Source organism: Miniopterus schreibersii (genome assembly GCF_964146895.1).
Source record: "Miniopterus schreibersii genome assembly, chromosome: 13".
In the NCBI taxonomy this organism is placed as follows: domain Eukaryota; kingdom Metazoa; phylum Chordata; class Mammalia; order Chiroptera; family Miniopteridae; genus Miniopterus; species Miniopterus schreibersii.
Window position 1 is genome coordinate 41,532,965 of NC_138113.1, and position 26,830 is coordinate 41,559,794.

The window sequence follows — 26,830 nt, forward strand, 5'->3', positions numbered from 1 at the left end:
GGCAGGAATTAGTAGAATAGTCTTTTCATTTATGTCAGTAACCAACAGAATTTTTATATCCTTAATTTCCTAGTTGTATGTACAAAATTGTCCAGTTAATTAGGAAGTGAGGGATTTCAGATATGCCTCTCCACTGGGGTGTTCTTGCCCGTCATTTCTGGTCCCTGTAAAGCCAAGAGTTCTTACCACTTGCCCCAGATGCTCAAAACTCTAGTCAATATTTACAAATTCCTTCCCTAAAAGGACCAGATACTGCTTCCTATATCCTCTTACCCATTATTTAAAAACCTGCCATCACCTGGGCATATTTATTTTCAAGGACTGCATGTGTGTGGTGGTTGCTGTTTGTGATTATGCACACCCCTCTTTTATGTACGTCCTAGTCATAGTTTCTTAAAGCTTTTTCATCATATCTTAACATCTAGCACATTTGTAAACTGTGTTAACTTGTTAAGTTACGCATTACCAAAAAAGTCTATTTTTTGGAGAATGTGCTCAATGGGAGCTGATGCCCCTGCTCCCCTCCCCAGTGGCTCTGCTCCTGTCTGTACTAGGGCAATAACAGTATGCGCCTGCTGGATTTATTCACTGCCAGATTCCTCACAACCTAGAACAGAAAGTGGCACATAATAGATGCTCAAGAAATAGTCACTGAATGAGAGGCTGAATGGGTTGGTTTTTGTCCTGTGTTGTCTCCTGCCAGGCCCCCACCCGCATTGTATGCCCTCCCTATGACCAGCACCCCTAGTGCATCAATTCCTTCAGGCTCAACCCACTATGTTTACGTTCTGACGGGAAAGAGGCAGTACAGAAACAAGAGTTTTGAGGACACAGGAGAGTGCCCTTCCAAGAGTTGTCTTCTGCAGAAGACCTAGGAGGATTGACAGTGGATCCTAGCACTGACAGGCATATTTATGCTTGTAGGGGGGAAAGAATCTGCTAAGTGCTTTCAGCCACAAGTCTGAAAAGCCAATGGCCACACGGAATCACTTCAGGGAAATCTAAGAGCAATAAACACAAAAGGGAGGGAGAAAAATTAGAGATCTGGACACTGGCCTGGTGGAAGAGAACACACCTGTGTGGGAGCTTCAAGGTAGACTTTGACAGATAGGCCCTGTAACCACTAACATCACTAACAAACTTGCAGGGAGGCTCCCAAAATTGGAGGCGGGTAAATTGGAGCAGAGTAAAGTATCCCCAAGAGAATTAAACCTTTAAACCAAAACATAAAGGTTCAGAGTGGTGATACACAGTCTCTTGAGACAGACTGAGGAGCGGGCTTGCCGGAGCCTTTCGGAAAGACACTGTGCCCGCACGCCTCCAGCCCCACGCCCACACACGGGCCGTGCCGCTCTGCCCGCACTCGGTGTCAGCAGCCCTCTGTGCTGGGCGCGGGGCAACACCCGCCACGCAGATCTGTGTCCCACTGCTTTGGACAGCGACCCTTAGAAGTTAAACACTCATTTTCAATACATTTTATTGGGCTCTCACATTAAAAAATTAGTCTCATGTTCTTTTCGAGGCAATAGAAGCAACTGCCTGATACCTGCAGCCATCAATTTTGTGTAGAAAGTAACACAAACAAGCTGAAAATTTCAGGAGTTTTATTTTCCCTGATTTAGAAACCCTGGTTAGTTTAGAAAGGTTCTCTGGGTCAGCAATCCCTCGTTGAATACTGGATTTGTGTGAGTGTGATAGAGGGGCCATCTACCCCAAATCAAAATAATCGTAACAACAAAAGGTAGCGCGGTCTTTGGTTCCTTTAATTACTTGGTTTCCCTTCTTCCCTGTTGATTTTCTTTACCAAGATGGCCGCCGCCGAGCTCTCTCCTCATTGGTCGGATTTTCAGCAGGTGGCCCCGCCCATCAGCTCGCCAGGTCTCCCTGGCCCCGCCCCGCCCCGCCCCGCCCCGCCCCGCCCCCTAAATTCTTGGGAATGTAGTTTAAAGAGGCCAGCAGGAGTGGGCGGGGCGGGCGCCGGATGTGACGTTTACGGAAGCTCCGAGTGCGGTCCGCAGGGACAGGTGGGGAAGAGTCTCGGTAACGTGGTGGGGCCGGGGCTCTGAGCGCGGTCTGACTCAAGGGGAGCGGCCGCCGTGAGTGTGGGGCCTGGAGCCTTCGCCTCCCCCGGGCCCCTAGCCCGGCCCGCCGCTCGCGAGGCCCCTGCCGGCTCCCGCCCCCAGCCAGGCCCAGCGTGTCCACGCTTATCGTACTCGAAAGACCCGAAGACCTTGGATGCTTTTGTCCCGGGTTGGCAATTTGGGCTTGAGTGCCTTCAAGGAGGGGGCCTGAGGCAGTCGTCAGGAGGTCCCTGTCCACAGCGTACACCCTCCCTGCTCACTCCGGCTTTTCTCCTCCTCCTGGTCTTTCCCCCTCAGTCCTTTACGACACCCCCCCCCCTTTTTTTTGCGGATTCTGATCTCTCTGGAGCGTTGCTCGGCCTTGTACAGGGCCCCGCTTGCTGGCCTCAGGAGGAGGTTGCATTCGCGACCCAAAACATCCTCTCCCGAGAGGTCCTGAGGTGCAACAAGCATCCTCTACTTCCTTTAGCTTTAATGGGTCCTGGATGGAGTGTACTGATTAGGCAACTTGGGGAGATTTTAGATTTGCTAGCGGCTTTCTGGGCCCCTAAAAAGGCTTTTTGGGAGATGGAATGCCTTGCATCCCTGGTAGGACCCACAGCTTTGGTACTATTAGTGAGGGTGTTTTAGAAAGAAAGCCTAGTGGGGGAAATGTGACCTAGGGATAGAATTGGCCAGGAGGGAGATGTCTCTGAGGGAGGGGTTGGAGTGGGAAACAAAAAGAGTGGATAGACAAATGAAACTGAAATGTGAGGATTTCTGAGCAGATCAGAATCTTGATTGAAGCAAATAATCTTTGGGAAAGGGTAAGGTTTAAGACTGAAAAGGCAGAATGGGGCTAGGTGACATAGGGCCTTGAGTTCCGAAATGAGTTCTACTGTAGCTTGTATATTCTAGAGCATGCTGGTTAGGATGTGCTGTAATTCAGTGTGTATGAAGTACACAGATTCTTTTTGGAAATGACGTAGAGTGATATCTCATTGGAAGCTGGAATCTGATTCTCACAGCAGCAATATCTAGAAAGATTGTAGAATTACTGCAGTGTGAGACCCAGGGAGGGAAAACACCCAGATTTTTTGCTCCCAAGTTACCTTTGTGCCCTTTTGTTATTCAAAGAGTGCTTAGTCTTTGAAAATAGATTTGAGGAAGTTGTTTTCGAGATCTAAATTCTTTGCCCTGATATGATGAATGATATGTATTGACTGGAATAGTGGTTTAGTGAGCAAAGTTAGGATTCTGAGCATTCATTCCCAGACCAGTTTCCCTAACTAAACTTGTGCTCAAATATGAATAACTACACTGCAGGAAAATGTCAATTACTCTCAGACTAAATAAAAGTAATCAAACTTGAAGTCAATTAACAATCATCATGGAAGTTCATTGAGTTATACTCTGCCAGGTACTGTGGTAGATGGGAGTGGATAGCTGGGAAGAGAAAAAATGCCAAAAATACAAGATGCTGTCTCTCCTTTTATGGTGCTGAGGGAAGGTCCACCTAATGACAGAATAATTAGAATGAAGGGTAGAACTGAACCCCCTGTGGCCCATTATAGTTATATGCCTTGTACCACCTAATTATGGCACAGGGACTGGGTTTTTGAGTCTGCCAATCTTCTCAGCATTGTGATATGGGCTTCCTTGAGGGTCTCAGTCTTCTTGTGGGAGAGACCTTATTTGATATGAGCCGCGACACATGGTATTTTTCTCTGAATGTCTTTATAAGGTAGAGGTTTGTGAGATAAACACACTGTGTGCCAGATTGTGCTGGGATGATGTGGGCCATGATGTTGATACCATCTTTTTCCTCTTTTCTGTCTCAGAACTTCTTGGTCCTGATGTCTGACCATGGAGATGTGAGCCTCCCTCCCGAAGACCGGGTGAGGACTCTCTCCCTGATGGGTAGTGCAGTGGAGATAAATGAAGACATTCCACCCCGTCGGTACTTCCGCTCTGGAGTTGAGATGCTCCGAATGGCATCCATTTACTCTGAGGAAGGCAACATTGAACATGCCTTCATTCTCTATAACAAGTATATGACGTAAGACACCTTCAGTTTCTTTTTTCCGGTGACTGATTCCTTACTCATTCTGCTTTTGTGCTCATATATTTGTTCGGAATTGCTAAAGCTAGAGAACTTTACATCATCATTAGCATTAATCATTTTTGCTGGCAGTTCCTACATATTGGCTGTCCTTGACATTCAAAGACATGAGTACTGGAAGTGTTATTATCATGACTCAGTAATTTCATGAGTAAAAGACCTAACTCTTTGGCCTGTGCCCACATGGCCCAGCTGTTAGGCAAGAGAGTTGGTGGTTAAACTGTACATGTTTTGTACTGATGAGTGTTTTTCCTCTCCTCTCTCTATTAATCATAGGATTAGTGTTGAGGCTTTGCAGAGCCAAAATTTCTCACCTCTACTTATTTTGTAGCAAATTGAGTAAATCAAGAAAAAGTTTTTTCTTAACTGTTGTGATGCAGATTGTCAAATAAGTATTGACCACCTACAGTTTGTGTGGCTCCCTTTAGCTGCTTAGCATCTTAGGGTAGGCAGTATAAATAAAAGATTTCTGTACAATTAACAAGGAACAACTCCCAACTCCCCAGTGATAATGAAATGATGTGTAATTTAGGAAAAGAATAATGTTAAAAGGCCTCATGTATAATTCCTAGTCTTCTTTAATAATACCAGGACCTTTGAAAAAATAATAATTACAGTGTTTTCGTGTGGCTCTTAGTAGTTCATAGAGTATTTCGCCTGCATTATTTCATTTGATTTTCACAGCTCTGTGTGCGTTTAGGAGCTCACATCATCCTCCTTCTTACAGATGGGGAAGCAAGCTCAGGGGTTAGGGATATACTTTGCTGCACAGTTTGGAGAGACAAAACCCAGCGTAGGTTCTGTTCTTTCTGTTTTCCTTTTGGTAATGTTCTGTTCTTTGAAGTCATAATCTTGAGCCACACTGACTAATTTTTTATTACTTTTTATTCTTGTTTTTGAATAGGTAACGTATCACATGGTGCAGAATGCAAAGGTACAAAAGGGTATAAATATTTTAAAACTAAGTCTCCTACCACTCCTCTTTCTTCCCAAACCTTCAGTTTTCCAATCCAGAGAGACTCACTCTTACTCATTTCCTGTATGTCCTCCCAGAGATGCTATATGCATATCAATTATGTCACAATAGGTTTTTGATCCCATACTACTCTAAAGCAGGGTAGTTGGCATCATTTATCTGTGGCTGAATAATTCTTTGTTGCCGGGACTGTCCTATTCATTACAGGGTTTGTCATCATCCCTAGTCTCTATCCACTAGATGCCAGTAACACCTCCTCTCCTCCAACTGTGACAACCAAAAATGTCTCCAGACATTACACACTGTTCTCTGAGGGGCAGAATTGCCTCAGTTGAGAACCAGTGCTCTAAAGAAAAGTGGGAGTTAAGAGGGGACTGCCTAAGATTCCTATTGTAATTTTATAATGAAGAAAAAAAAAACCCGTTGTCTTTTTCTCTTTAAGTTTAGAAGTAGTGCCTCTTTTCTCAAAGATATTGCATTCCATCCATGCCACCATGCCTTGTCATGTGGCTTCAATGTTGATAAAGTTCCATAGAATTATAGTTACATCTTGGCCTCTCTCTGCTGTTACAAATTTTTCATTCCTGGGCACAGTGGGCACAAAATTTATTTTCCTGAGAAGTTTCTTTGGCTACTAGCCCTCTCTTCATATACTTTGCTACTGTTAGAAATAGTATTCTTATATATTTCCAGTAATCTTGTAGATAATTCTCCCAGAATGAGACGCTGGGGCATAATTCCTTTGGGAGAGTTTAATAGAATTGTGGAATTACTCTATCAGGTGTTTTCTGAAAGGCCTTCTGGGTCCTGTTGCCCCACATAGAAAGTACTTTGACAACAAGGACTATATTCATTCAACAAATACATATTGTGTATACCTCCTATATATTTGGCACTACACTAGAACCTGGATATGCAGTAGATAAAATGGCCCCTACCCTTATTGGTGTATCCTTTTAGTTATGGGAGAAGACAGTACACAGGTAATCAAATAACTATGTAGTCATAAAACAAGAAAAATGCTATGAAATCAACAGAGTGCTATGACAGAGAATAACCAATATCTAATTAAATAGAGTAGTCAGGGTAAGGTCTGTCTGAGAATATAAAATTTAAAACTGAGACTTGAAGGATACAATAGAGTTGGTCATTGTGTTTGGAGTGTAGCAAGTGAGGAAGGATGACTCCAGATGAGGTCAGAGAGGCAGGCAGGACCGAATTTTGCAGAACCATATAGGTTTGTGTTTTATCTTGAGAGCAATAGAAAGCCATTGAAAAGTTTTAAGTGAGGTTATGACCTAATCTTACTTATCTTTTAAAAATGTAAATTTTGGCTACTGTGTTGTGGATGGTGGAGGGAGTGTTAAGAGAGGGCAGGGAGATTAGTTAGGAAACAAAGCCATTCAGGAGGGTGGCTGGTGGCTTGAAGGAGCATGGTAACCAGGAAAGAAGCGGATGGATTTGGTATACTGGAGGTAGAGTCTGTGGGACTTACAGTTTGGAAAAGAAGATGGTATCAAGGTTGACCTCAGCTTTCTTCCTTCTGTGATTTAGGATGTGGTGGTCTATTTACTAAGATGGGGAGAGTGGTATTGAAAAGGGGAGATTCAAGAGTTCAGGTCTGGGTTTTCTTTGACATGTTAAGATATTAAATTTGAGATGCCTGTGAGATATGCAAGTAGAGAGGCCCAGTAGGAGGTTGGATGTACTAGTCTGAACTCAGAGAAGTCTGAGGTAGAAATACAAATGCAGGAGTCCTCAGCATGCAATGGTTCTGAAGCCATGAGTACCACTGAGACCTTCTAGCACAGAGGTTGCTTATCTGTGGTCCAGGAACCCCATAGATTCATAGATAGAACTTGGAGTCCATGAACTTGACTGGGAAAAATTTTTCTTCTCTTTAATAACCTCTAACTGAAATTTAGCATTTCCTTCATTTTGAATATAGGTCTAAACTTACAGTAGTATAAATAATATAGACATACCTTGACGATATTGTGGGTTTAGTTCCAGACCACTGCAATAAAGCAAATTGTGCACTAAAGTGAGTCACGTGAAGTTTTTGGTTTCCCAGTGCATCTAAAAGTTATGTTTACATTATACTGTGGCCTATTAAGTGTGCAATGGCATTATGTCTAAAAAAACACAATGTACATACCTTAATTTAAAAATACTTTGTTGCTAAAAATGCGAACCATCATTTGCTTGATGAAAACATAGTATGTGCGAAGCACAATAAAATGAGGTATGCGTGTATTTGTAATTTTGTCACCAGTACAAATCAAGATATTTTCATATCACATCACAATTTTTACTGATATCTCAAGGTAGCATTTACACTTATTACTACCTCATAATTATAGTATAGAGTTATTAAACCTGTGACTAGGTCCTTAATGATTAATAAATGCATTAATCAAGAGCACATTAATAAAGAAGCACATATCACAATTTTTTATATTTTGAAAAAGGTATTTCAGTAGAATTTGCTTCTTTTGTAATTCTTTGTATTTTATGTTATATCTTAAAGAAGTTATTCCGAGGAGGAATTATATGCTTCATCAGATGCCAGAAGGATCCTCGGCACATAAAAGGATTCAAGATCCTTGATAATGAGACTGTAGAATGAGAAAAGGAGTGTGGGACTAAGCCCTGAGGTTGATTAGAGGGCCAGCAAAGGAGATCTTGAAGGAAAGTTGGAGAGGCAGGAAGAAGTTCAGGAGAGAGTTGTACCATGAAAGCCAAAAGAGGTCAGTGTTTTCAGAGAGGAGCCAGCTGGATCAGATGGATCAGATGGGTGAGGATTTGGGTTTGGTAACATGGTGTCATTGGTGATTGGGTAAGCAATTTCACTAGAAGGGTTAAAGACATACTAGATTAGAGTGGGTTGAAAGGTGAATGGACAGTAAGCACATGGAAACAGTGAATATACTGCCAGTAGGCAGATAATAGATACTTTTGGCTTTGCAGGCTATTTGATCTCTGTCACAACCTCTGCTTTGTCGTGTGAAAACAGCCATAGACAATACATGAATGAGAGGGTATGACTGTGTTCCAATGAAACTTTATTTATAAAAACAGATGCTGAGCTGGATTTGACACACTGGCATAATTTGCCAAGACCTAGCCTATACAACTCTTTGTAGAAATTTGAATAGGAAGTAAAGTAGAAAAATGGGGATGTAATTGAAAGGAGACAAGGAGTGTGTAAAAACGTGGTGTGTATTTTAAGATGGGAGATTCTAGAGCATCTTTTTTGCTGATGGGAAAGACCCGGTGGAGAAGGAGAGGCTGCTGTTACAGAAAAGAGAGCGTTTAACTGTAGCAATAAACTCCTAAGTAGGCAAGAGGGTGATAGGATTGAGAGTACAGGGATTCTTAAGAAATTGATATTTTTCTGTGACTTGGTGTTACTCTGAGTGACATGAGTATTAGTGTTAACAGCAAGACTGATATGGGGTGTCTGTCCTGTATAGGGGTCCCCTTTTGGGACCATTTAATATGATAAACTAGGCTTGGAGGAGAGTTGAATGAGAGGTGGGATGTGTAGCAGCTCATTTACTTAATTTGTTAGATTTGGGGTTTAATTTGGGATTTTGTTGGATTGGCTTGACCTGGATCAATAAATGTAGCTACCTTCATTTTTCTTGTACATATCATTAAGGCCCTAATTCTGATTCTGTGAACCAACAAGCCCTAAGAGTAGGAAAAATGTTCTAGCTCAATATTCTCATTCTGTTTTTCTACTTCATGTTACTTGGTCTATTTCTGTCAGTAACAGTGGCTCACTTTGGCAGTTATTACATCTGAGAGAGGAGGGAGGAGGGCAGGCATCCACGTCACCACTCCTCTGCCTCCCCCACTATTGAGAGTCATTGTTCTTGTTCTAGAACTTTTGTGGATCCTTTAATTCAGGGGTTTAAAAGGCATGTTTGTTCTTTTCCCTGGAGCAGTTCAGGCATCTGAATGATCTCAAGCACATTCCCCGCCTCAGAGGTTTTCCCTGCTGTAGGAATGCTTTGCCTTTTGCAGACCCCGATGTAGAAGGATCTTCAGCATATTAAAGCAGTACATATTTTCATGATGAGCACAGGCAGTAATCCAGGCAGCGGATTCTTTCACAGCTTTTTATGGTCATTGACTAGGCTACATAGAAGGGAGTTACTGAAGACTTCAGCAATTCCTGTCTGCTCTGTGAGCCTCCTAAAACACAAACCCACTTTCTGAAAATGGTTTGTCACCTGCCCGGAAAATGGTTACTACTGGGATTGGGGATTATAGACTGAAGAGGTCTTCATCTGTGGTCATGCTCACTTTGCTGATTAACTTTTTAAGATTGGAAGAAATGAAATGAGAGTCCTCGATATATTCATGTTATGTAATTTCTGCTTGACATTTTGAATTAGTAATTTTTATACAAAATTAACATTTGTTCATGATTAAAACTTTTTTCCCCCAAAACATAAAGTGAAAAGTCTCACCTACCAAAGGTAACCACTTATATACAAGAAAATGTTTGTGCCCATGTAAGCCTGTAGGCTCACCTATTTAACCTTTTTTCTTAAAGCATGAGTGAAATCATACAATATATTTTGTTCTACAACTTGTTTTCTTAACAGTCCTATTTATCTTTCCATATCAGGACATACTGATTCATCTCACTGCCTTGGGGCTATTTTTCCTGCCTGGAACAGTCTTATCCTAGATTCTTCATGGCTCACTCTCTTCCTGTTCTTCTTTAATTGCCACCTTGCCAGTGATGCCCTTAGCTGCCCAATCTAAAGCCTCAATCCCTAGCCCCTTCACTGCCTATATCCCTTCTCTAGCAATGACTTTTCCTTACTTTGGTTATCTAGATGCTTTTTATTTTGTTTATTATCTCTTACCCCACTGTAATGCACACTTTTGGGGGGGAAATTTGTGACTGTATCGTTCACTGCCAGATCCTCAGCCTTTACAATCATTCCTGGCCCCATAGTAGGTGCTCAGTAACTACTTGTTGGCTGAATGGATGGATGATTATGTTGTTTATCACATTTGGGTACACCGTCATTTATTAAATAATCCCCTGTTGGTGGACATTTAGGTTTCTCATTTTCCCTGCTTTTATGAACAATGCTATATTGAATAGTCTTACACATATACCTTTGTACTGTTGTATAGGATAAATTCCTAGAAGTGGAACTGTGAGTTTCAAGGATCAACACATTTTAAATTTTTAATAGTTTTCTCCTACCCCCTCCTTTCTCTAAGAAGAAAATAGTATCAAATTATAGTCCTGCTAAGAGTGTATAAGGACACTCATTTTCCCATACCCTGGCCTACACTGGTTATAATTAACCTTTAAGCCTTTGCCAATCTAAAAGATGAAAACGATATCTCAGCTTAATTTCAGTTTCTTTTGTGATAAGTAAAGTTAAAGACCGTTTCATATGCTTATTCACTTTTTGTATTTATTTTTCTCCTTACCTTCCCCCCGCCCCATTGTTCCATTAGGTGGTTTTGCTTGCGTTTTTGCCAGCTCATCTTTCTTCATTTGGGTACATATCCTCTCTCTAGGCTGTAACCAGATCTAACCCCAGAGAACAGTATACATCTGGGCCACAGCTATTCTGTGCCTCGAACGTTTCTAGCCCTGGTATTAACATCTTTGTCTCTTCTTGCTTACATCTTTTATTTGTTTATTTATTAGTAAAAACAATCATAATAGCACATAGTAGATGTTAGCCATATGGTAGGCACTGTGCTCAGCACTTTTTCTCTCTCTTTAAGCATCACAGTAATCCTATCAGGTGGTACTATTTTGTCTCCATTTATATAATTTATATATAAAGAAACTGAGGGATGGTGAGATTAAGTAATTTACCTGAGATCACAGTAAATGGCCAAGCCAGGATTGAGCCCCGGCAGGATGGCTCCAGAGCCTGTCCTCCTCCAGAGCCTGTCCTCCTAACCACTAAGCTGTTTCCTCCAATGTGGGAAAGGAGTTATGTTGTCCAGTCTCTGTTTTCAAGAGACCCTTCTGCTCTTATATGTTGCCATTCAGAAAATAGACAACAGTTGAAACAAGGGAAAGGTATTCATGTATAAGTTGGAAAGTTTTATCCTTACTTGTAAACTAGATTCTATTACTCCCACTCTTTTTTTTTTTTTTAAATATATCTTTATTGATTTCAGAGAGAGGAAAGGAGAGGGAGAGAGAGAGATAGAAACATCAATGATGAGAGAGTCATTGATCGAGCCCACAACCCGGGCATGTGCCCTGACCAGGAATCGAACCCCGATCGCCTGGATCCTAGGTCAATGCTCAACCGCTGAGCCACACCCAGCTGGGCACTCCCACTCATGTCTCATCCACCCTGTTTCCCCTGCCCTCTACTTTTATTAGTTACTGTATATACTTCCCATGTTTCTCTAGATTTTTATAAGCAGAATAAATGGATATACATGTATATAATTTTCCCCCTTTTCTGCAAGGAAGCATACTATATACACTTTTTCATTTACACTTTGGTTTTTTTCACTCCTCTCACCCAGAGGTTTTAAGTCCATTCTATTCATCAGATATTTATTGAGTGACTCTTTATACAGGCACTGTATTGGCTTTAGAGGAATATACAAAGAAGCATACAATATACAAAGGAATCTCTGGCCTCAGGGACTTTACAGTCTCTTTCTTCAGGTTGAGAGCATAAGTGAGAATATAGTGAGGTGTTTGTATGACATGGGACTTTCTTGGCTGATTCAAGCTTCAGTACAAAGCACATTCAGCCTGCTGAGGTGGTGAACATGAACCTTGGTCTTTAGGGCCAAGGTGAGAGATCTACTGAATTGTAAGTCTCTTGAACACAAGAACTGTGTCTTATTTATTTTAATATCCTTTTAGGACTTTGTGACTGAACAAATAAATGTACTTGTTTTATACTTTAAGGAAACTGTTATATCTTTTTCTTGAACCCAAAGGGAAGATTCTTAGAATCATTTTGATTTTAGAATTTATGCCAGCCTGAGGGGTCTTAGATTGAAAGGAAAAAAAAATTTTTTTAAACATATCTTTATTGATTTCAAAGAAAGGGAAGGAAGAGGGAGAGAGAGAGAGAGAAACATCAATGATAAGAAAGTCATTGATTGGCCGCCTAGCCCGCAACCCGGGCATGTGCCCTGACCCGGAATCCAACCCCGATCTCTTGGATCCTAGGTCGATGTTCAACCGCTGAGCCACGCCCAGCTGGGCAGAAAGGAAGTTTTCATGTGCCAAATATAAAACCAAAGGAGGAGGAGTCTTCTACAGAGGATTTGTTTTGATGGGTGGGGGGGTCTTCTTTTCCCCTTACTGAGGCTTCCTTCTCTGTTTTTCTCCTGCCCATAGGCAGGAAATGGAAGAAGTTCAGTTAATCCTAACTATAGCAGAGTATTTTAGGCCGTGAGCAAGCTACCCTCAATTTATTTGTTTTGGCAGTTGACTTATATTTATTACAACTTTATTAAAAGATCCCTTCCTTCAGAACCCCTCCAACAGTTGTGGACATTCTAGGAGCCATGTGGAGGCAGTGTGGTGTAGTGGTTAAAAGAGTAGATTCTTAACTCGCCACTTTGGGCTCTGAGAAGATATTGGACTTCCCTTTTTTTTTTCCCCAGTGTCCTGAAGTAGACATCCTAAATGTTAGAGGTCTGTGAATTGAGTCCGTTTATTTTTCCCACTGAGCTTCACAGCCAAGGACAAGAACTGAAAGAGAAAATTTATCACTTATGTTTCTCTAAGCACTTTTCATCAGAGATCACAATCATGTTATACATGTAACATGAACAAATTATACACACAGGTACTGTCTAAGCTTCTTAGTGTTTAGTATGATGCAAGGAGTATTCTTTGAAGGAACATGAATCCCAAAGGAAAACAAGCCAAAGTTAAAGGTCATATGGGGCTATGAGTAGAAATAGAACATGGGTTTTCCTTTAGCTTCCTGCCTTTGGCTGCCAAACTCTTCTCTGAAGAATTATTTGTGACAGAGACCCTTTCCTTTGGAAGCCTGAACGCCGTCCAACAAGAAAAGAATGTCTTTGGCAGTATATTTTTGGGCAGAGGATAGACTTTTTTTTTTTTCTCCATTTTTTTGTTGTAGGAGTCTGGTGCTTGCTGCTGTGGGCCTGATTTGAGAGAAGAGAGATACACTCTGTTGCTCTTTACAGGCTAGAGATGGGTGAGGGGACATGGCCGACCTGTGTGCCTATTCCCTCTCACCTGCACATCTGGAACTCTGTCATGCAGCGGCTGCAGGATATGGAGTTACATCGCTTTAGAGCCTTTTGGACATGTGGACATTTCTTTGTATCATAATCATTCTGATCTGTTTCTTTAGGCTCTTTATTGAGAAACTACCAAAACATCGAGATTACAAATCGGCTGTCATTCCTGAAAAGAAAGACACAGTAAAGGTGGGCCTTCACTATTATTGTTGCCCATCTAAAGCTTCGCAGTGGCACACACTAGCTCCAAGGTAAAAGTAGTAGTCTGCCTCTGAGCATGAGATCCTGCAATAGGAGGTGAGGCCATTTGATCAGTATGAAGTAGCAGGTATGGCACTATAGGGGGTATTTTAAATTGTTTTTGGAAATATTGTTGCCATTGCCAATTTGGCTGCTTAATTAGCTGAAAATTTTCTAATTCACAGTATTTTTGTGTATGTCTCAGAAATTAAAGGAGATTGCATTTCCCAAAGCAGAAGAGCTGAAGGCAGAGCTGTTAAAACGATATACCAAAGAATATGCAGAATATAATGAAGAAAAAGTGAGTATATAATAACAACAAAAGAGGAAACTAATTTGTTTTTTTAGGTTGTGCCCTGGAATTATAATATAATATTTTAACAGGTCCTGTGATTTTAATGTGATACTTTACTTTTTTACTAAAGTCCAGAACTCAAAAAAGTAGGAAGCAAGTGTCCAGGCTGAGTATTCTAACACAGATTTAGCTTTCTTGTCCAAGAGGGTGGCTTGAGGGATAGAAAATCTCTCGCCTGTCTGCTATATCTAGAGCGAGAGCCTAAAAACTGAAAATTCTCACTAAAACATGGGTTTTTAGATCAGAGACTTTGGCAGGTTTGATTCACATTTTGTTATACCTGAAACAGGCTATACCTGAAATGATTTCTTTTCAAGCCATTTTCAAATCATTCTTGTTGGGAACCTGAGTCAGTTCAAGCACACGGAGGAGCTCCCAGGGCACCACTCATGGTCTGAGTCAGATACGAGTGCACCCGCAGGCACTTCCACATTATTCTGCAACGCTCTACTGAGCTCTGTTCTGGACTCTGTTGATAAAAGCCAGCAGAGAGGCCAACAGCTATGAGGCATATATTTCTAAGGCATAGAGTGAGTGAAAACCTTAATGAAGATTATTACTTAATATTTCTTGTTCTTTAAAAATGTCACTCTGTATTGAACTGATCACCAGAAAATTTCCGAGGCTTCATTTTGGGTTAAAAACTCAATAGAGACCCTTGACATTGCAGGTATAAGTTGAGATTTGGTTCTATTTTATAGCCTTACTTGGGATATAGAATGAATGCATGGCACAGTTAGAGAATAAAACTGTATATGATACCAGTTATGAGGTGCAGATAATAAGTTGCATAGAGATTTCAGTAAAGAAAAAAATACATTAGTTAGAGTCATTGGGAAGCATACTGAGAGGGTTGGGACTTTAACTGTCCTTGAAGAAAAGGTATATGGTGGCTACATAGATAGGAGAGGTGACTCTTCTATGTGTGTAGAGGTACTGAGTGAAGTATGAATCGCATGTTTGGAAATCAGGCCAGAGCAAAAGTACCTTTTAGGAAACTCCCTTCATAATGGCCTTGTCCTCCTGAAGTATGAAGTCACCTGAGTGTAGTATTAGCCTAACTCCTCTTCTTTCTTTGTAGAAGAAGGAAGAGGAAGAATTTGCCCGGAACCTGGCCATCCAACAGGAGATGGAAAAGGAAAGACAGAGGGTAGCACAACAGAAGCAGCAACAGTTGGAGCAGGAACAGTTCAGTGCCTTTGAGGAGATGATCCGGAACCAGGAACTAGAAAAAGAGCGGCTGAAAATTGTACAGGAGTTTGGGAAGGTGGACCCTGGCCCAGGCGGCCCACTGGTGCCTGACTTGGAGAAGCCCTGCCTAGATGTGTCCCCCACGGTACCTGTTGCATCCACACAGCCTTCAGACTGTAATACAACTGCGAGGCCTGCCAGACCACCTGTGGTGGACAGATCCTTAAAACCTGGAGCATTGAGCAACTCAGAAAGTGAGTCCTTCTGCTCATGTCCTCTTTCATCATAGCTGCAGCTAAACAGTGTGTCATTTGGGGCATTCTGCCTAAGATTACCTCCATTATCGCACTCATTAGGCTGTGGTCACAGATACCCATTAATCAGTATTGCCATACTGCATCCTGTCACACTGGCCGTAATATGAAAGTGGCCTTTGCTTCAGCCATATAATTTACCTGGGCCCTGATCAATTTTCTGAAGAACTAATAATATCCTTGCAAGTCCCACCCTCAGCTTTAAAAGGGCTATAGAGAGATTCGAAATGTTCAGTGAACTGGACACCGCTATTGGCCTTTGGTAAAGGACACTTTAAATTTATTATACTACTTTGTAATGTAACAGCGACTTTAAGGGACGGGGGGCACTGCTGAATTGTACTTGCCCTGAAAACATTTCTAATCCTTAAGGAGCTTAGTCAAGGTAAATATCATATATAGTCAGTTATAATTCAGTCTAGCCATAAAAACTATTGACAGTCTTTCCTCTTCTCACCAGTGATTGACTGAGAAAATAACAATAGCTGCAAAACGAATATACCTTAATTATTAGAATAGCTCTTTTTGGGTAGGAATATGCGTTCAAGTAGTCCTTTAGGGAACTCTGCTTTGCAGAAGATCCACTTAAAGGGGCAGTGTAAGAGTGGGCAAGGGGTGCTAGACTCGGAAGACTGACTTTAGAGTTTTCCCCCACATATTGGCAGACATGCCTCTCACTAGTGTTCCTTCATATGTATTCTATACTTTGGCCATATTGGACTCCCACATTCCCAGAACAGTCGCTAGACTATCTTATCCAAAGAGGTTTGTTAACACATGCCCTGAACCTAAAATCTCTTTTGTCTATCTCTGCCTTCCCTGATTTTCTTAGTTTTTCCAGATCTCCTTCCCTTCAATAAGATTGATTCTGTTTTTTAAACTCCCAGAGCTCTTATATCTAGAATGCAATTGATATCATTACCTGATAGTATAGTCATTTGTCAATAACTAGATTTTAACTTCTTGCAGGGTTAGGGCTTGCTTGAGTGTTGTTGCTTTCTATGTCCCTGTGGGCTGAGCACAGTGTCTGTTCGGCAAGTGAGTACTGAATTGAAAGGAAAGGACTGTGCCAAACCTCAATTCAGAATCCTCAGATATCGTCATCAGACTGCCACGTGACAGCTTGGCTCCTGGGCTGATATTGTTACCTCTCCAGCAGTCCAGGCCTTGCTGTTGAATGTGCAGAAGCAGAACATCCTTTTTTTAAAAAATGTCTTTATTGATTTCAGAGAGAGAAAGGGAGAGGGAGTGATAGAAACATCAATGATGAAAGAGTCATTGATCGGCTGCCTCCTCCACGCCCCCCCACTGGGGATCAAGCCTGAAACCCAGGCATGTGTCCTGACCGGGAATGGAAACTCAATCTCCTGGATCAGAGGTCAGTGCTCAACTGCTGAGCCATGCCAGCCAGGCCACCTTTTTTTTTTTTTTTAATGAAAATTTGACTGAAAGATTCCCCCTGATTTTAGCCTGCTGGCTCTCACTTGTCTCTCCCTGGTGTTCAGGGACTGGGTCCATTCTTCTGAGCCAGGCTTATAAGCTGCTTTGTTTGCGCATGCCTTTTTCGAGGACCAGAATGTTTTTTGTTGTTTTGTTTTATCATTTGAACTTTCTTCTAAATTAATAAATTCAGAAGTAAGTAGTTACCCATATTACTTTCTGTTATCTAGAATATATTCTGGTGTATTTCTTTGAAAGGCATATTCTTTGATATTCTTATCTTAGATAAAAGAGAGATTTAAAATAAAAGTAAAAGTTTAATTGAATGAGGTTATTTTTTAATCCTTTGTATTAGATGGTGACAGAGAACTCCTGAATAGCTCAGAAACGTCTTATATATATATATATTTTATTTTTTTTAATTGATTTCAGAGAGATGAAGGGAGAGGGAGAGATGGAAACATCAGTGACAAGAGAAAGTCACTGATCCGCTGCCTCCTGCACACCCCCTGCTGGGGCTCGAGCCTGCAACCCGGGCATGTGCCCTGACCGGGAATTGAACCGCAATCTCCTGGATCCTAGGTCAATTCTCAACTGCTGAGCTACACTGGCTGGGCTCAGAAACTTCTTTTAAATAGTAGTTTACCTTTGTCTTGAATGATTGAAGCCTCTTTTTTTCCTTGAAATAATGTACTCCCAACAGCTGTGGCCAGAGGTTGGAGAAGAGACTTTACAACCCTCTTTTGCCATTTAGGATGAGATTCCCTCTCACTGCCTGAAGTTGGGAAGGAGCGAGGTGCTTGTGGTTTAGCATTGCTCTCCCCCAGTTGCCAACTCTGAGACTGCTTGCGGAGGCTTTGTCCATGGTCTCAGACTTTTCCCCTTTCTCCATTACAGCTCCTACTATCGATGGACTGCGCCACATGGTGGTGCCCGGGAGGCTCTGCCCACAGTTTCTCCAACTAGCCAGTGCCAACACTGCTCGGGGAGTAGAGACATGTGGAATTCTCTGTGGAAAACTGGTAAAAACAGATGCTTTTCTGAGCTGAAACTGTTTCTTCCCCCTTGGCCTCCTGTGACTCTCAGAGAAGATAAACAGGGTCACTAACTCTTTGCACCGCTTCTTCTGCTGAAGGAACCATGGACAGCATAATGCAATGTCACTTTGAATTTGGTGACTCTGTATTTGATTGATTTTCAGAATCCCTGGAATTGAACTGATTATTTTAATGCTAGTAGTAAGAAATACCTACTTTTACACTTGGTAGGAATATCTAGTCATTATCTGTATATCATTTTCAAGCATCTGCTTTATGGGAGGACCTGGGGTTATGAAATATATAAAGGCATATAACTAACATGTGTCCACAGAAAGAACCCAAGCACTTTGGAAAGGTTGGAGATACACACCAAAAGATAAATAGTATGTACAATATGAGCACTAAGACCTTTGAGGAAGGAAAGGTCATTGAATGGTGGCACTTACAGAATCCATTACTAACCACTGAAAGAATAGATGAAGTGGAATAGACTTCACCTCACCCTTAAAGGAGGAGAAAGGCTTGGAGAAACAGTGAAAGGGAAACTCTTTAGACACAAACAAAGGAAGAAAAATGGTACTATGTGTGGAACTTCTCGAAAACAAGTAGACCCATTTCACCGCAGCAGGAAATTCCCATGGGGCTGTGGGCATCTGTAACTTTGCAGGGCGCCCCCAGGGGAATGCATATGAGCAGCCAAGGTTGTGAGCCACAAGGTGGAGGAGTGAGGGAACAAGATGTAGGCTGGGGTAGGAAGGGCCTTCACTTGCACAGATACTGAACTTTCCACTGCTGTGACAGAGTGGGGTTGCATAAGTGCCAGGGAATCGTGATGGGCTGTTTTCTCCTTTGACAGATGAGGAATGAATTTACCATCACCCACGTTCTCATCCCCAAGCAAAGTGCTGGCTCTGATTATTGCAACACGGAGAACGAAGAAGAGCTTTTCCTCATACAGGATCAGCAGGGCCTCATCACAATGGGCTGGATTCATGTAAGCAATTCTGAGCACTCAAGATCAGTCTCTTCTCTCCTGATGTAAACACACTGCCAGTTTTTTTCGTTGAGCAAAGTGAATTGCATTCAGATTATTTAGATGATTGTGTTTCCCTTGGATGCAGACTTGACTTCCCTAACATACTTGACTACTCGAATATTGATTTCTGGGAACTACTTAGGGCTTTTAAATATTTTTATTTAAAAAACTTTTTAAAAATAAAAATGAACTTGTTTTCCTAAAGTCCCAGTTTCCTTGTGAGTGTGAATGGTGATGGGATGCTGGCCTAGAATATAGGATGTCCCCCCAAAAAATGTACATACACACTCTGAATAATTATAAAGGTAGTATTTATTAAAGTACATTTCATTTTCAAAATTGAGCTATCAGTTGTTAAAGTGTATATACATTTTTTTGGGGTACCCTGTATAAGTGGACATGGACTATGCTCACTTCATACATAGTATATATGTTCCTAAAAGTATAAATCAAAATATTTTAAATGAGCCAAGGAAGTTAATTCAGATGTTTGCGATTGATTTTTCTTAAAGCAGCATATACCTTTATGTAAACCCGAATGGCCACCAATATAGGTGATTTTCAAGTGTCTGCATATCTTACATAGTCTTTTGTTAATATTCAGGTAAAATAGAATTCTATCCCTAAAGATTATTTCTTAATTTTTTTTTCTATTCCTTTTCAATTGCTCACTCTCACAGACCAAGCTTTTCATGTTGCGTGCCAGGGTTATATACAAACAAGCCAGCTTGCTTCCAGATTTGGGAAGATTACTCACACTTATATGTTAGAATTTGGGAAATATTGACCTGTGAGGCAGTCCCATGTGCCTCTGTTTTTTATTCAGTTTAATTACATGAATATTTGCCTTCCATTGAGTATCCCCATTGGATAGAAAACTTGTTCCATATCTGCCAGGGGATACAGATTTGAGTAAGGTATGATTTTAGTCTCATGAAGATTAGACACATAGACAAGTTATAACTCATGTGCCAAGTGCCTCAAGAGGAGCAAAGAGAGCCCTGTGGAATTCAGAGGAGGGAAGGATTACATGTGGTATGACTTACTAGAATTTTGACAAGATGGGTGAAGGGAGAGTTCTGTAGGGAGGGGAAGGCATTGGAATAGGCAGACTGTGTTCCTGGAGCATTGAGTGTCCAGTTTGCTGGAGTGTGTGGTTCATGCCCGGAAATGGTAGTAGATAAGCTTTACGTGATACATTGGATAGACAGGCAGAATAGTTCTCCTTTTTAGTAAGTGTAGAACTCTAAAGTGGTTCTTTTTTCCTGTATTTGTGATTTCTTTCTTTTCTAATTAGCATAGTTGACATACAATATTATATTAGTTTCAGGTGTACAACATAGTACTTTGACATTTTGAGTAGAACAATGGCGTGATCAAAGCCATACTTTAGAAAATTTTAAATAAGGGCAATTTTAAGAGAAGTTGAGGCAAGGAGATCATTTAAGAGATTAGGGTGGTGGTACAATCTAATAACGAGAGCTGGCGTGATGGCATTGTGATGTGTAGGAGGAGATGAGCGGAGGGTTTCAGAGGATGTGGGGGATGAGTAAGAGAGGGTGATGAATAAAAGTCAGCGATGACTTAGAGATTTGGGGCCTGACTCGGGGAGCGGTAGTGATCATCTCATAAGCAGGAACAGGGGCTCCAGAAGAACTTACTTTGGAAGTGGGGTAAATGGTGTTCAGTTCTGAGCATGTTGAATGGAAAGTACTGGTGAGACATTAAATTGGTGGAGATACTTATCAGGCAGTTGGAAATGTGGCTGGGGCTTAGGAGCAAGGCCAAGGCAGGAAAGAGATCTGGGAACCTCTGCACAGAGCTGACCTTGAAAGCCTCTGAACTGGAGGAGAGTGCAGAGCAAGAAGAGAGTCACTGGCAGCCTGGGGACAGGTACCTAGGGGGACATAGGAAATAGGCAGTAATGAAGAAAGAGATGTAAGAGAAAGGTGAGGGTAGTGCTAAGGCACAGAAGCCAAAAGAGGAGGAACGTTTTAAGAAGAAACTTCAGGATGTTAACTATGTCACAGCTGCAGAGAGCTCCAGAATGATGAAACCTAGATGAGCCTGTTGGATTTGGGAAGTCTCTGCTGGCCTCAGTTAAGGGGATTTTAGACTGGTACAAATAGATTAGTAAGGGTTTAAGAAGTAATGGGGATTAAGGTTGTACTGATAGTGAAATTCACACTAATTTTTTGAAGAGCTCAGTTCGAAAGGAAAAGAAAGGATAGGTTGGTGGCTTAAGGAGTAGCCAGGTTGAGAGATTTGCTTGATTTATGGTTTAGGATGAAGAGCTTGAATATGTTTTGCTTTGATTTTTTTTCAAACCTTTACATTTGACATATAACACATACAAGAAATTACATAAACTAAATTATGAATCATTTAGCAAACATCTATGTACACAAACTACAAGAAATAGAACATTGTTCAAGAAACAGAGCCAGAAGGACCCTCCCACCCCCATCTCCTGCCCAGTCACACTTCCTCCCTCTCCTGGATATCCTTTTTTTCTGGATATCCTTTACTTTATAGTTTTACCACCTAAATGTGTATTCATAATGCCATGTGTAGTTTTGATTGGTTTTGAACTTTTAATTATGTAATATGTATTCTTTTATGTCTGGCTTCTTTTGCTCAACATTTTTAAAGTTTGGTGCCATTCTTGTCTGTAGTTGTCAGAATGTGTTTTTAACACCAGTGAGCCAGTGGAGGAGATTTTAGAGGAAAGGAGAGACAGGTAACATGGATGTAGGAAAGTATCAAATCAAAAGTAAAATCAGACATTCACCTTCATATGGGGGAGAAAACACTCATTCCTCCCAGACAGAATTGAAGGCAGAGAGAAAGATACAGAGAGATTTTTTTTTTAATCCTCATTAGAGGATATGATTTTTATAAATTGATTTTGAGAGAGAGAGAGAAACATCGATTGGTTGGCTCCCATACGCACCCCAACCGGTGATCAAACTCACAACCTAGGTATGTGCCTAGACCAGAAATCAAGCCCACAGCCTTTTGGTGTATGAGACGATGCTCTAACCAACTGAGCCACCTGGCCAGGGCAGAGAGATTTTTGAGGTTATATTTGGAGGGGTTGATGGAACTCAGTTTAGGTGATCTTGATTTCAACAAGGTTGGAGTCTAGATCCACTGCCCAGTGGGAGGGACACAGGGGATTAGGAACTGGAGGAGATGGGGAAAAGTTTGAAATAATTGCTGTTTAGACTTCCAAAGGAACTTAACTACAAATGAATAAAAGGATTTCTAGATCAGCTTGTGTAGGCCTCATTTGTTCCCAGTTAGAATACATTGGTCTAACCGTGGGATAAAATGTGTCAGCACAGGCCATTTGTCCTTAGCAGTCTGTAGAATCATATTATTATCAGATAGAAATTGTTTTTCCCTTGTGGTCACCCAAATCCTTACCTTCCTGGGGAGGACCTGTGTGCAGGTCTCCTATCAGCATCCAGCTAACCCATTCCTGTCCTGCAGACCTCTTCTCTTCCACAGTATTCTGTGGAGTGGTGCTTCTCAGACAAGGCGGCACCAAGAATCATTTAATGAGCTTTTTTAAAAAGAAAAGTTCATTCTCAGGATGGATATTTCCAGTGGTAGAGTGCAGGAGCCTATGCTTTTTGTTGTTGTTGTTAATTTTTACCGGAGGATATTTTTCCATTGATTTTTAGAGAGTAGAGGGAAGGGAGGCGGAGAGAGAGAGAGAGAAACATTGGAGCATGGGCTGACGAGCCTGTGCTTTTGACAAGCTCCTCAGGAGCTTCATTTTTTTGCACAGCAGGTTTGAAACTCTGGTCAGATGTACTGATTTATTTTGTCAGTGAAGGTTGGTGGTCTTTTTGAGTCATACTGTCTTTCTTTTTCCATTCTTGTTACCTAAAATCATACCCCCTCTAAGATGAACATACATCATTATACAATTGTTCATTTGTATGCAAAGAGTGTGCTTAATAAAACATTAAATGAGATAAACTGAATGTACATTTGGATGGTGCTCTAACTGATTACCCTCAGATTTCAATATCTTGGTTTTTTTCCCAAAGAAGACAGGGTCCTTTGTGTGATTTAACTACCCTCTGAAATCCCAGTCACTCCCTGCCTCTTATATCCTTGGACAATATGCTTTAACCACTGGACAGCTTTTGCCACTTTTGCCCGTAGAGTCCCAGACTCATGTTTGACCTTTTAACACTAACTGTGGTTAAGTCTTGACTTCTACTATGTTGAAATATTATTGGGCAGCTGTTCCATCTATTCCAGAATGGATGGACTCTCACTGTGCAGAGAGAGCTCGTGAGAAGTTAAATAAGTTATGGTGGTCAGTTAGAAATTATGAGTCTCTTCACTCGCTCGTGTTAGGCACTTGTTTACACTACTGGAAAGGAAATTCCTTACTTGTCATGAACTTCAGGCGTGCCCCTCATGGCTGCAATGGCTTTGTGCTTGAGGAGACTGTGGCCAGCTGCTGAGAACTGTTTGACTCTGCCTCCCTGCATGGGCCAGGGTTAGCTGTGTATTCTCACTGAGGGGGTCTCTGACTTTTTTTCCTCTTCTCAGACTCATCCCACACAGACCGCATTCCTCTCCAGTGTTGACCTACACACTCACTGCTCCTATCAGTTGATGTTGCCGGAGTCAATAGCCATCGTTTGCTCCCCTAAGTTCCAGGAGTAAGTACATAGGACATGGTTCAAGGAGGGGGGCGTTACAAGGAGAGAGTGAGGGGAAAGCCTCAGGGAAAAAGGTCCGGATTCTTAAGCCCTTGTTCTCTATAAAATATATATTGTGGTATTAATTGGCTGTTCTAAAAGGCTTCCTTTTAAACTCCATATCCTGATAAACCTGGTACGCTTGTTTGAAAAGATATCCAAGCAACGACTTAGGTGCTTTGCTAAGAAAAGGACATAAGAAATTTGAAGTGTTTGACTTAAAGCAGTAGGAGTTTTAAGAGATTTATGTCAGATTAGAGAATTTAAAAATCAAACAGATAATCTCATTGTTAACTTCTTTTTCATTCTAAATCCTGTTATTTACTGTGAATTCTCCCAGCAAACTAGTGTGGTGGCAGTGATGAGTCATTCTCTGACTCTGATTCATTCACCAGAGAAGAGTCTATGAGCCAACCCTTGAAGCAGTCTCAAAATGTGCTGTGCCCTGCTGAGTGTGTCTGCGCGCGCGCACGTGTGTGCGTGTGCGTGCGTGCGTGTGTGTGTGTGTGTGTGTGTGTGTGTTAGGGATTAGGGGGCCACATTTGCTTGATTCTGGGCCTGCTTTTTCTTTTTCAGAACTGGATTCTTTAAACTAACTGACCATGGACTAAAGGAGATTTCTTCCTGTCGCCAGAAAGGATTTCATCCGCACAGCAAGGACCCACCACTCTTCTGTGTATGTATCTATGTAGAAGAAATTGGGGCTGTGTCTCAAGCAGGGAGCACAGTCAGAGCTGATGAGGTCCATTGTACTTTCTGGCCCACACAGATTAGCCTTAGCACCTGTCTTCCCAAATCTTTCTAATAAGGACATACATGGGCAGCAGTGTGGAAGGGGAATGATTGGAGTCAGCTCTGCCACTTCACGACTGTGTGTCTTTGATCAGGCTACTTAACCTTCCTGGGCCCCAGTTTTCTCACCTGTAAATGGGGATGACAATAATAATAATACCTACTTTATAGGGTTGTCGAGAGTATTAAATGAGATAATATTCAGAAAGTACCTAGTGCAGTAAGCTGGCTTTTTTTTTTTTTTAATTTTTTTTTTTTATTGATTTCAGAGAAAGGAAGGGAGAGGGAAAGAGAGATAGAAACATCAATGATGGGAGAAAGTCATTGACTGGCTGCCTCCTGCTTGCCCCCTGCTTGCCCCCTGCTTGCCCCCTGCTTGCCCGCTGCTGGGGGTTGAGCCCAAAACCTGGTTGAACCTCGATCTCCTGGATCATAGGTCAATGCTTAACCGCTGAACCAAACTGTCTGGGCAGTAAACTGGCTAATTAACTGTTAGTTTTTTTCTTCATCAACATCAGTTGCCCAGCCGGGCGTGGTTCAGTGGTTGAGCATCGACATAGGATCCAGGCGATTAGGGTTCGATTCCCGGTCGGGGCACATGCCTGGGTTGCGGGCTCGATCAGTGACTCTCTCATCATTGATGTTTCTATCTCTCTCTCTCCCTCTCCCTTCCTCTCTCTGAAATCAATAAAGATATATTTAAAAAAAAAAGAATCAGTTGCTAAGCCTGTAGTTCAATAAGAGATTTGAAATCAAAGGAAAAAAGCCACTTAAGTAAAGTATATTTGATTCTGGAATTTTACTTAGATAATAGGAATTTTTATGACCCTCTTAGAAAGTTTTTGCCCCTAAGTTGAATTCTGTGAATGCAAAATTTCAGTTGCTGATAAGATCAGTGTGCTGCAGTATGCTCCTCAAACCTAATGTGGTGGTGTTGCTCCACTCCATGCTGGCTGTATTATTTCTTTTGGGTTCACTGAAAAGTGATCAACATGGAAAAAAGACTCAGAACCTTGTCACTTAAAAGGAACTGGGAATGTTTAGAAGAGAAACACCAGGGAGAATCTGAGAACTGACTTTAATGTTGGAAGAATCGTTGTATAAAAAGATATTGGCTGTATTTCTTATGATTCCCAGAACTAAAATAAGATCTCGTGGAATGACAGTTTTCAGCTGAGAATGAGAAACAACTTTCCGACAGATCTGTTCAAAAGTAGGTTAGTCTGTGGAATTGTGCACCTGAAACCTGGATGATTTTGTTAACTAGTGACACCCCAATAAATTCAATAAAAAGGCAAAAGTTACGTTAAAAACCCTTAAAGAAAAACATTAGACTGGGAAAAAAGTAGGTTAGTGTGCCTTGGAATGTAATAATGTTTAGGTGCCAGGGTGTTGAAACAGAGACTGCACAATCCCCTCCAAATGTTCAGGTTTTCAGTTATAAAGACCCCTTTTGTGTGGCAAAAGGGAGCATCTCCTATGTGCCAGTGGGTGTGCTTTATTATCTGGTTGACATAGTGACCCCAAAACAGCAATGAATTGAGCAGCTCTTTTAGATAAACATATATTGAACGACTCTAGACTATAGATACATTTGAAAAATAAATGAGGATAGATGAGCCCAAGTTGGTTCAGGGTACAGGTAGGGATTGGTAGAAGTAATGATTCTCAGACTCTTTAACATAACTGCCAGGTAATTAGCCATCCGGACTCCAGACTGGAAACCACTAGCCAGAATGAGCATTTTAAGTAAAGAGCTTTAAAAAATAACTTCAGAATTTCCCAGGACTTCTCCTTTTTTTCTTTTTCCCTGTTACAGAGCTGCAGCCACGTGACTGTTGTGGACAGAGCAGTGACTATCACTGATCTTCGATGAGAGTTTGACCCCAACACCTGTCAAGAACCATAAAACCACATCAGTGTACTGTAGCCCCTTAATTTAAACTTTCCATAAAGCTCTGGAAGCTTTTTTAGACAAAACAGAAAGTGAATATCACCTGGGAGAGAACGGATTTTTTAATTTTTGATTTGAATGAAATAATTGAATATATTTTTTAGGCAAGTCTGGAAAATAGCATGATTATGCTAAAGCAACTTTTCAGTCTGCCTATAACTAAGAAATTAAGTTGAAAGAAGGGTATAATGAACACTCATGTACTCTTTGTTCTAGATTCACCAATTATTAACATTTTCTTTCAGCTCTCCTAATTTCTCTGCCAACGTGTTTATTGTTTACCTTTGAACTAACTAAAGGCATCTATGCAGAAATTTGGAAGCCATTCAGAAAATC

At 41.3% G+C, this 26,830-nt stretch overlaps 1 protein-coding gene across 7 annotated transcripts; it reads left to right on the forward strand.

The window, feature by feature from the left end:
- The first annotated feature begins 1,963 nt into the window (after nucleotides 1-1,963).
- On the forward strand, nucleotides 1,964-26,573 carry STAMBP (STAM binding protein). Of its 7 annotated transcripts, none has more exons than XM_081156034.1 (10): nucleotides 1,964-2,024; nucleotides 3,902-4,119; nucleotides 13,519-13,594; nucleotides 13,851-13,946; nucleotides 15,082-15,445; nucleotides 17,843-17,967; nucleotides 18,842-18,979; nucleotides 23,597-23,709; nucleotides 24,325-24,424; nucleotides 26,360-26,573. In XM_081156034.1, exons 2-10 carry the CDS (start codon nucleotides 3,917-3,919, stop codon nucleotides 26,414-26,416), a joined length of 1,272 nt encoding a protein of 423 aa, XP_081012160.1. In that variant the 5' UTR covers nucleotides 1,964-2,024; nucleotides 3,902-3,916; the 3' UTR covers nucleotides 26,417-26,573. The 7 variants fall into 7 exon arrangements, with proteins under 7 accessions (XP_081012160.1, XP_081012161.1, XP_081012158.1 ...); XM_081156035.1 differs by having other exon boundaries at nucleotides 1,986-2,040; XM_081156032.1 differs by having other exon boundaries at nucleotides 2,017-3,480.
- Nucleotides 26,574-26,830: the final 257 nt, after the last annotated feature.

Bases quoted from the DNA above. Each gene is read 5' to 3' on its own strand.
- STAMBP (XM_081156031.1), top strand. The intron at 4,120-13,518 runs GTAAGACACCTT...CTGTTTCTTTAG, and splicing joins CTCTATAACAAGTATATGAC to GCTCTTTATTGAGAAACTAC. The intron at 15,446-17,842 runs GTGAGTCCTTCT...TCTCCATTACAG, and splicing joins AGCATTGAGCAACTCAGAAA to CTCCTACTATCGATGGACTG.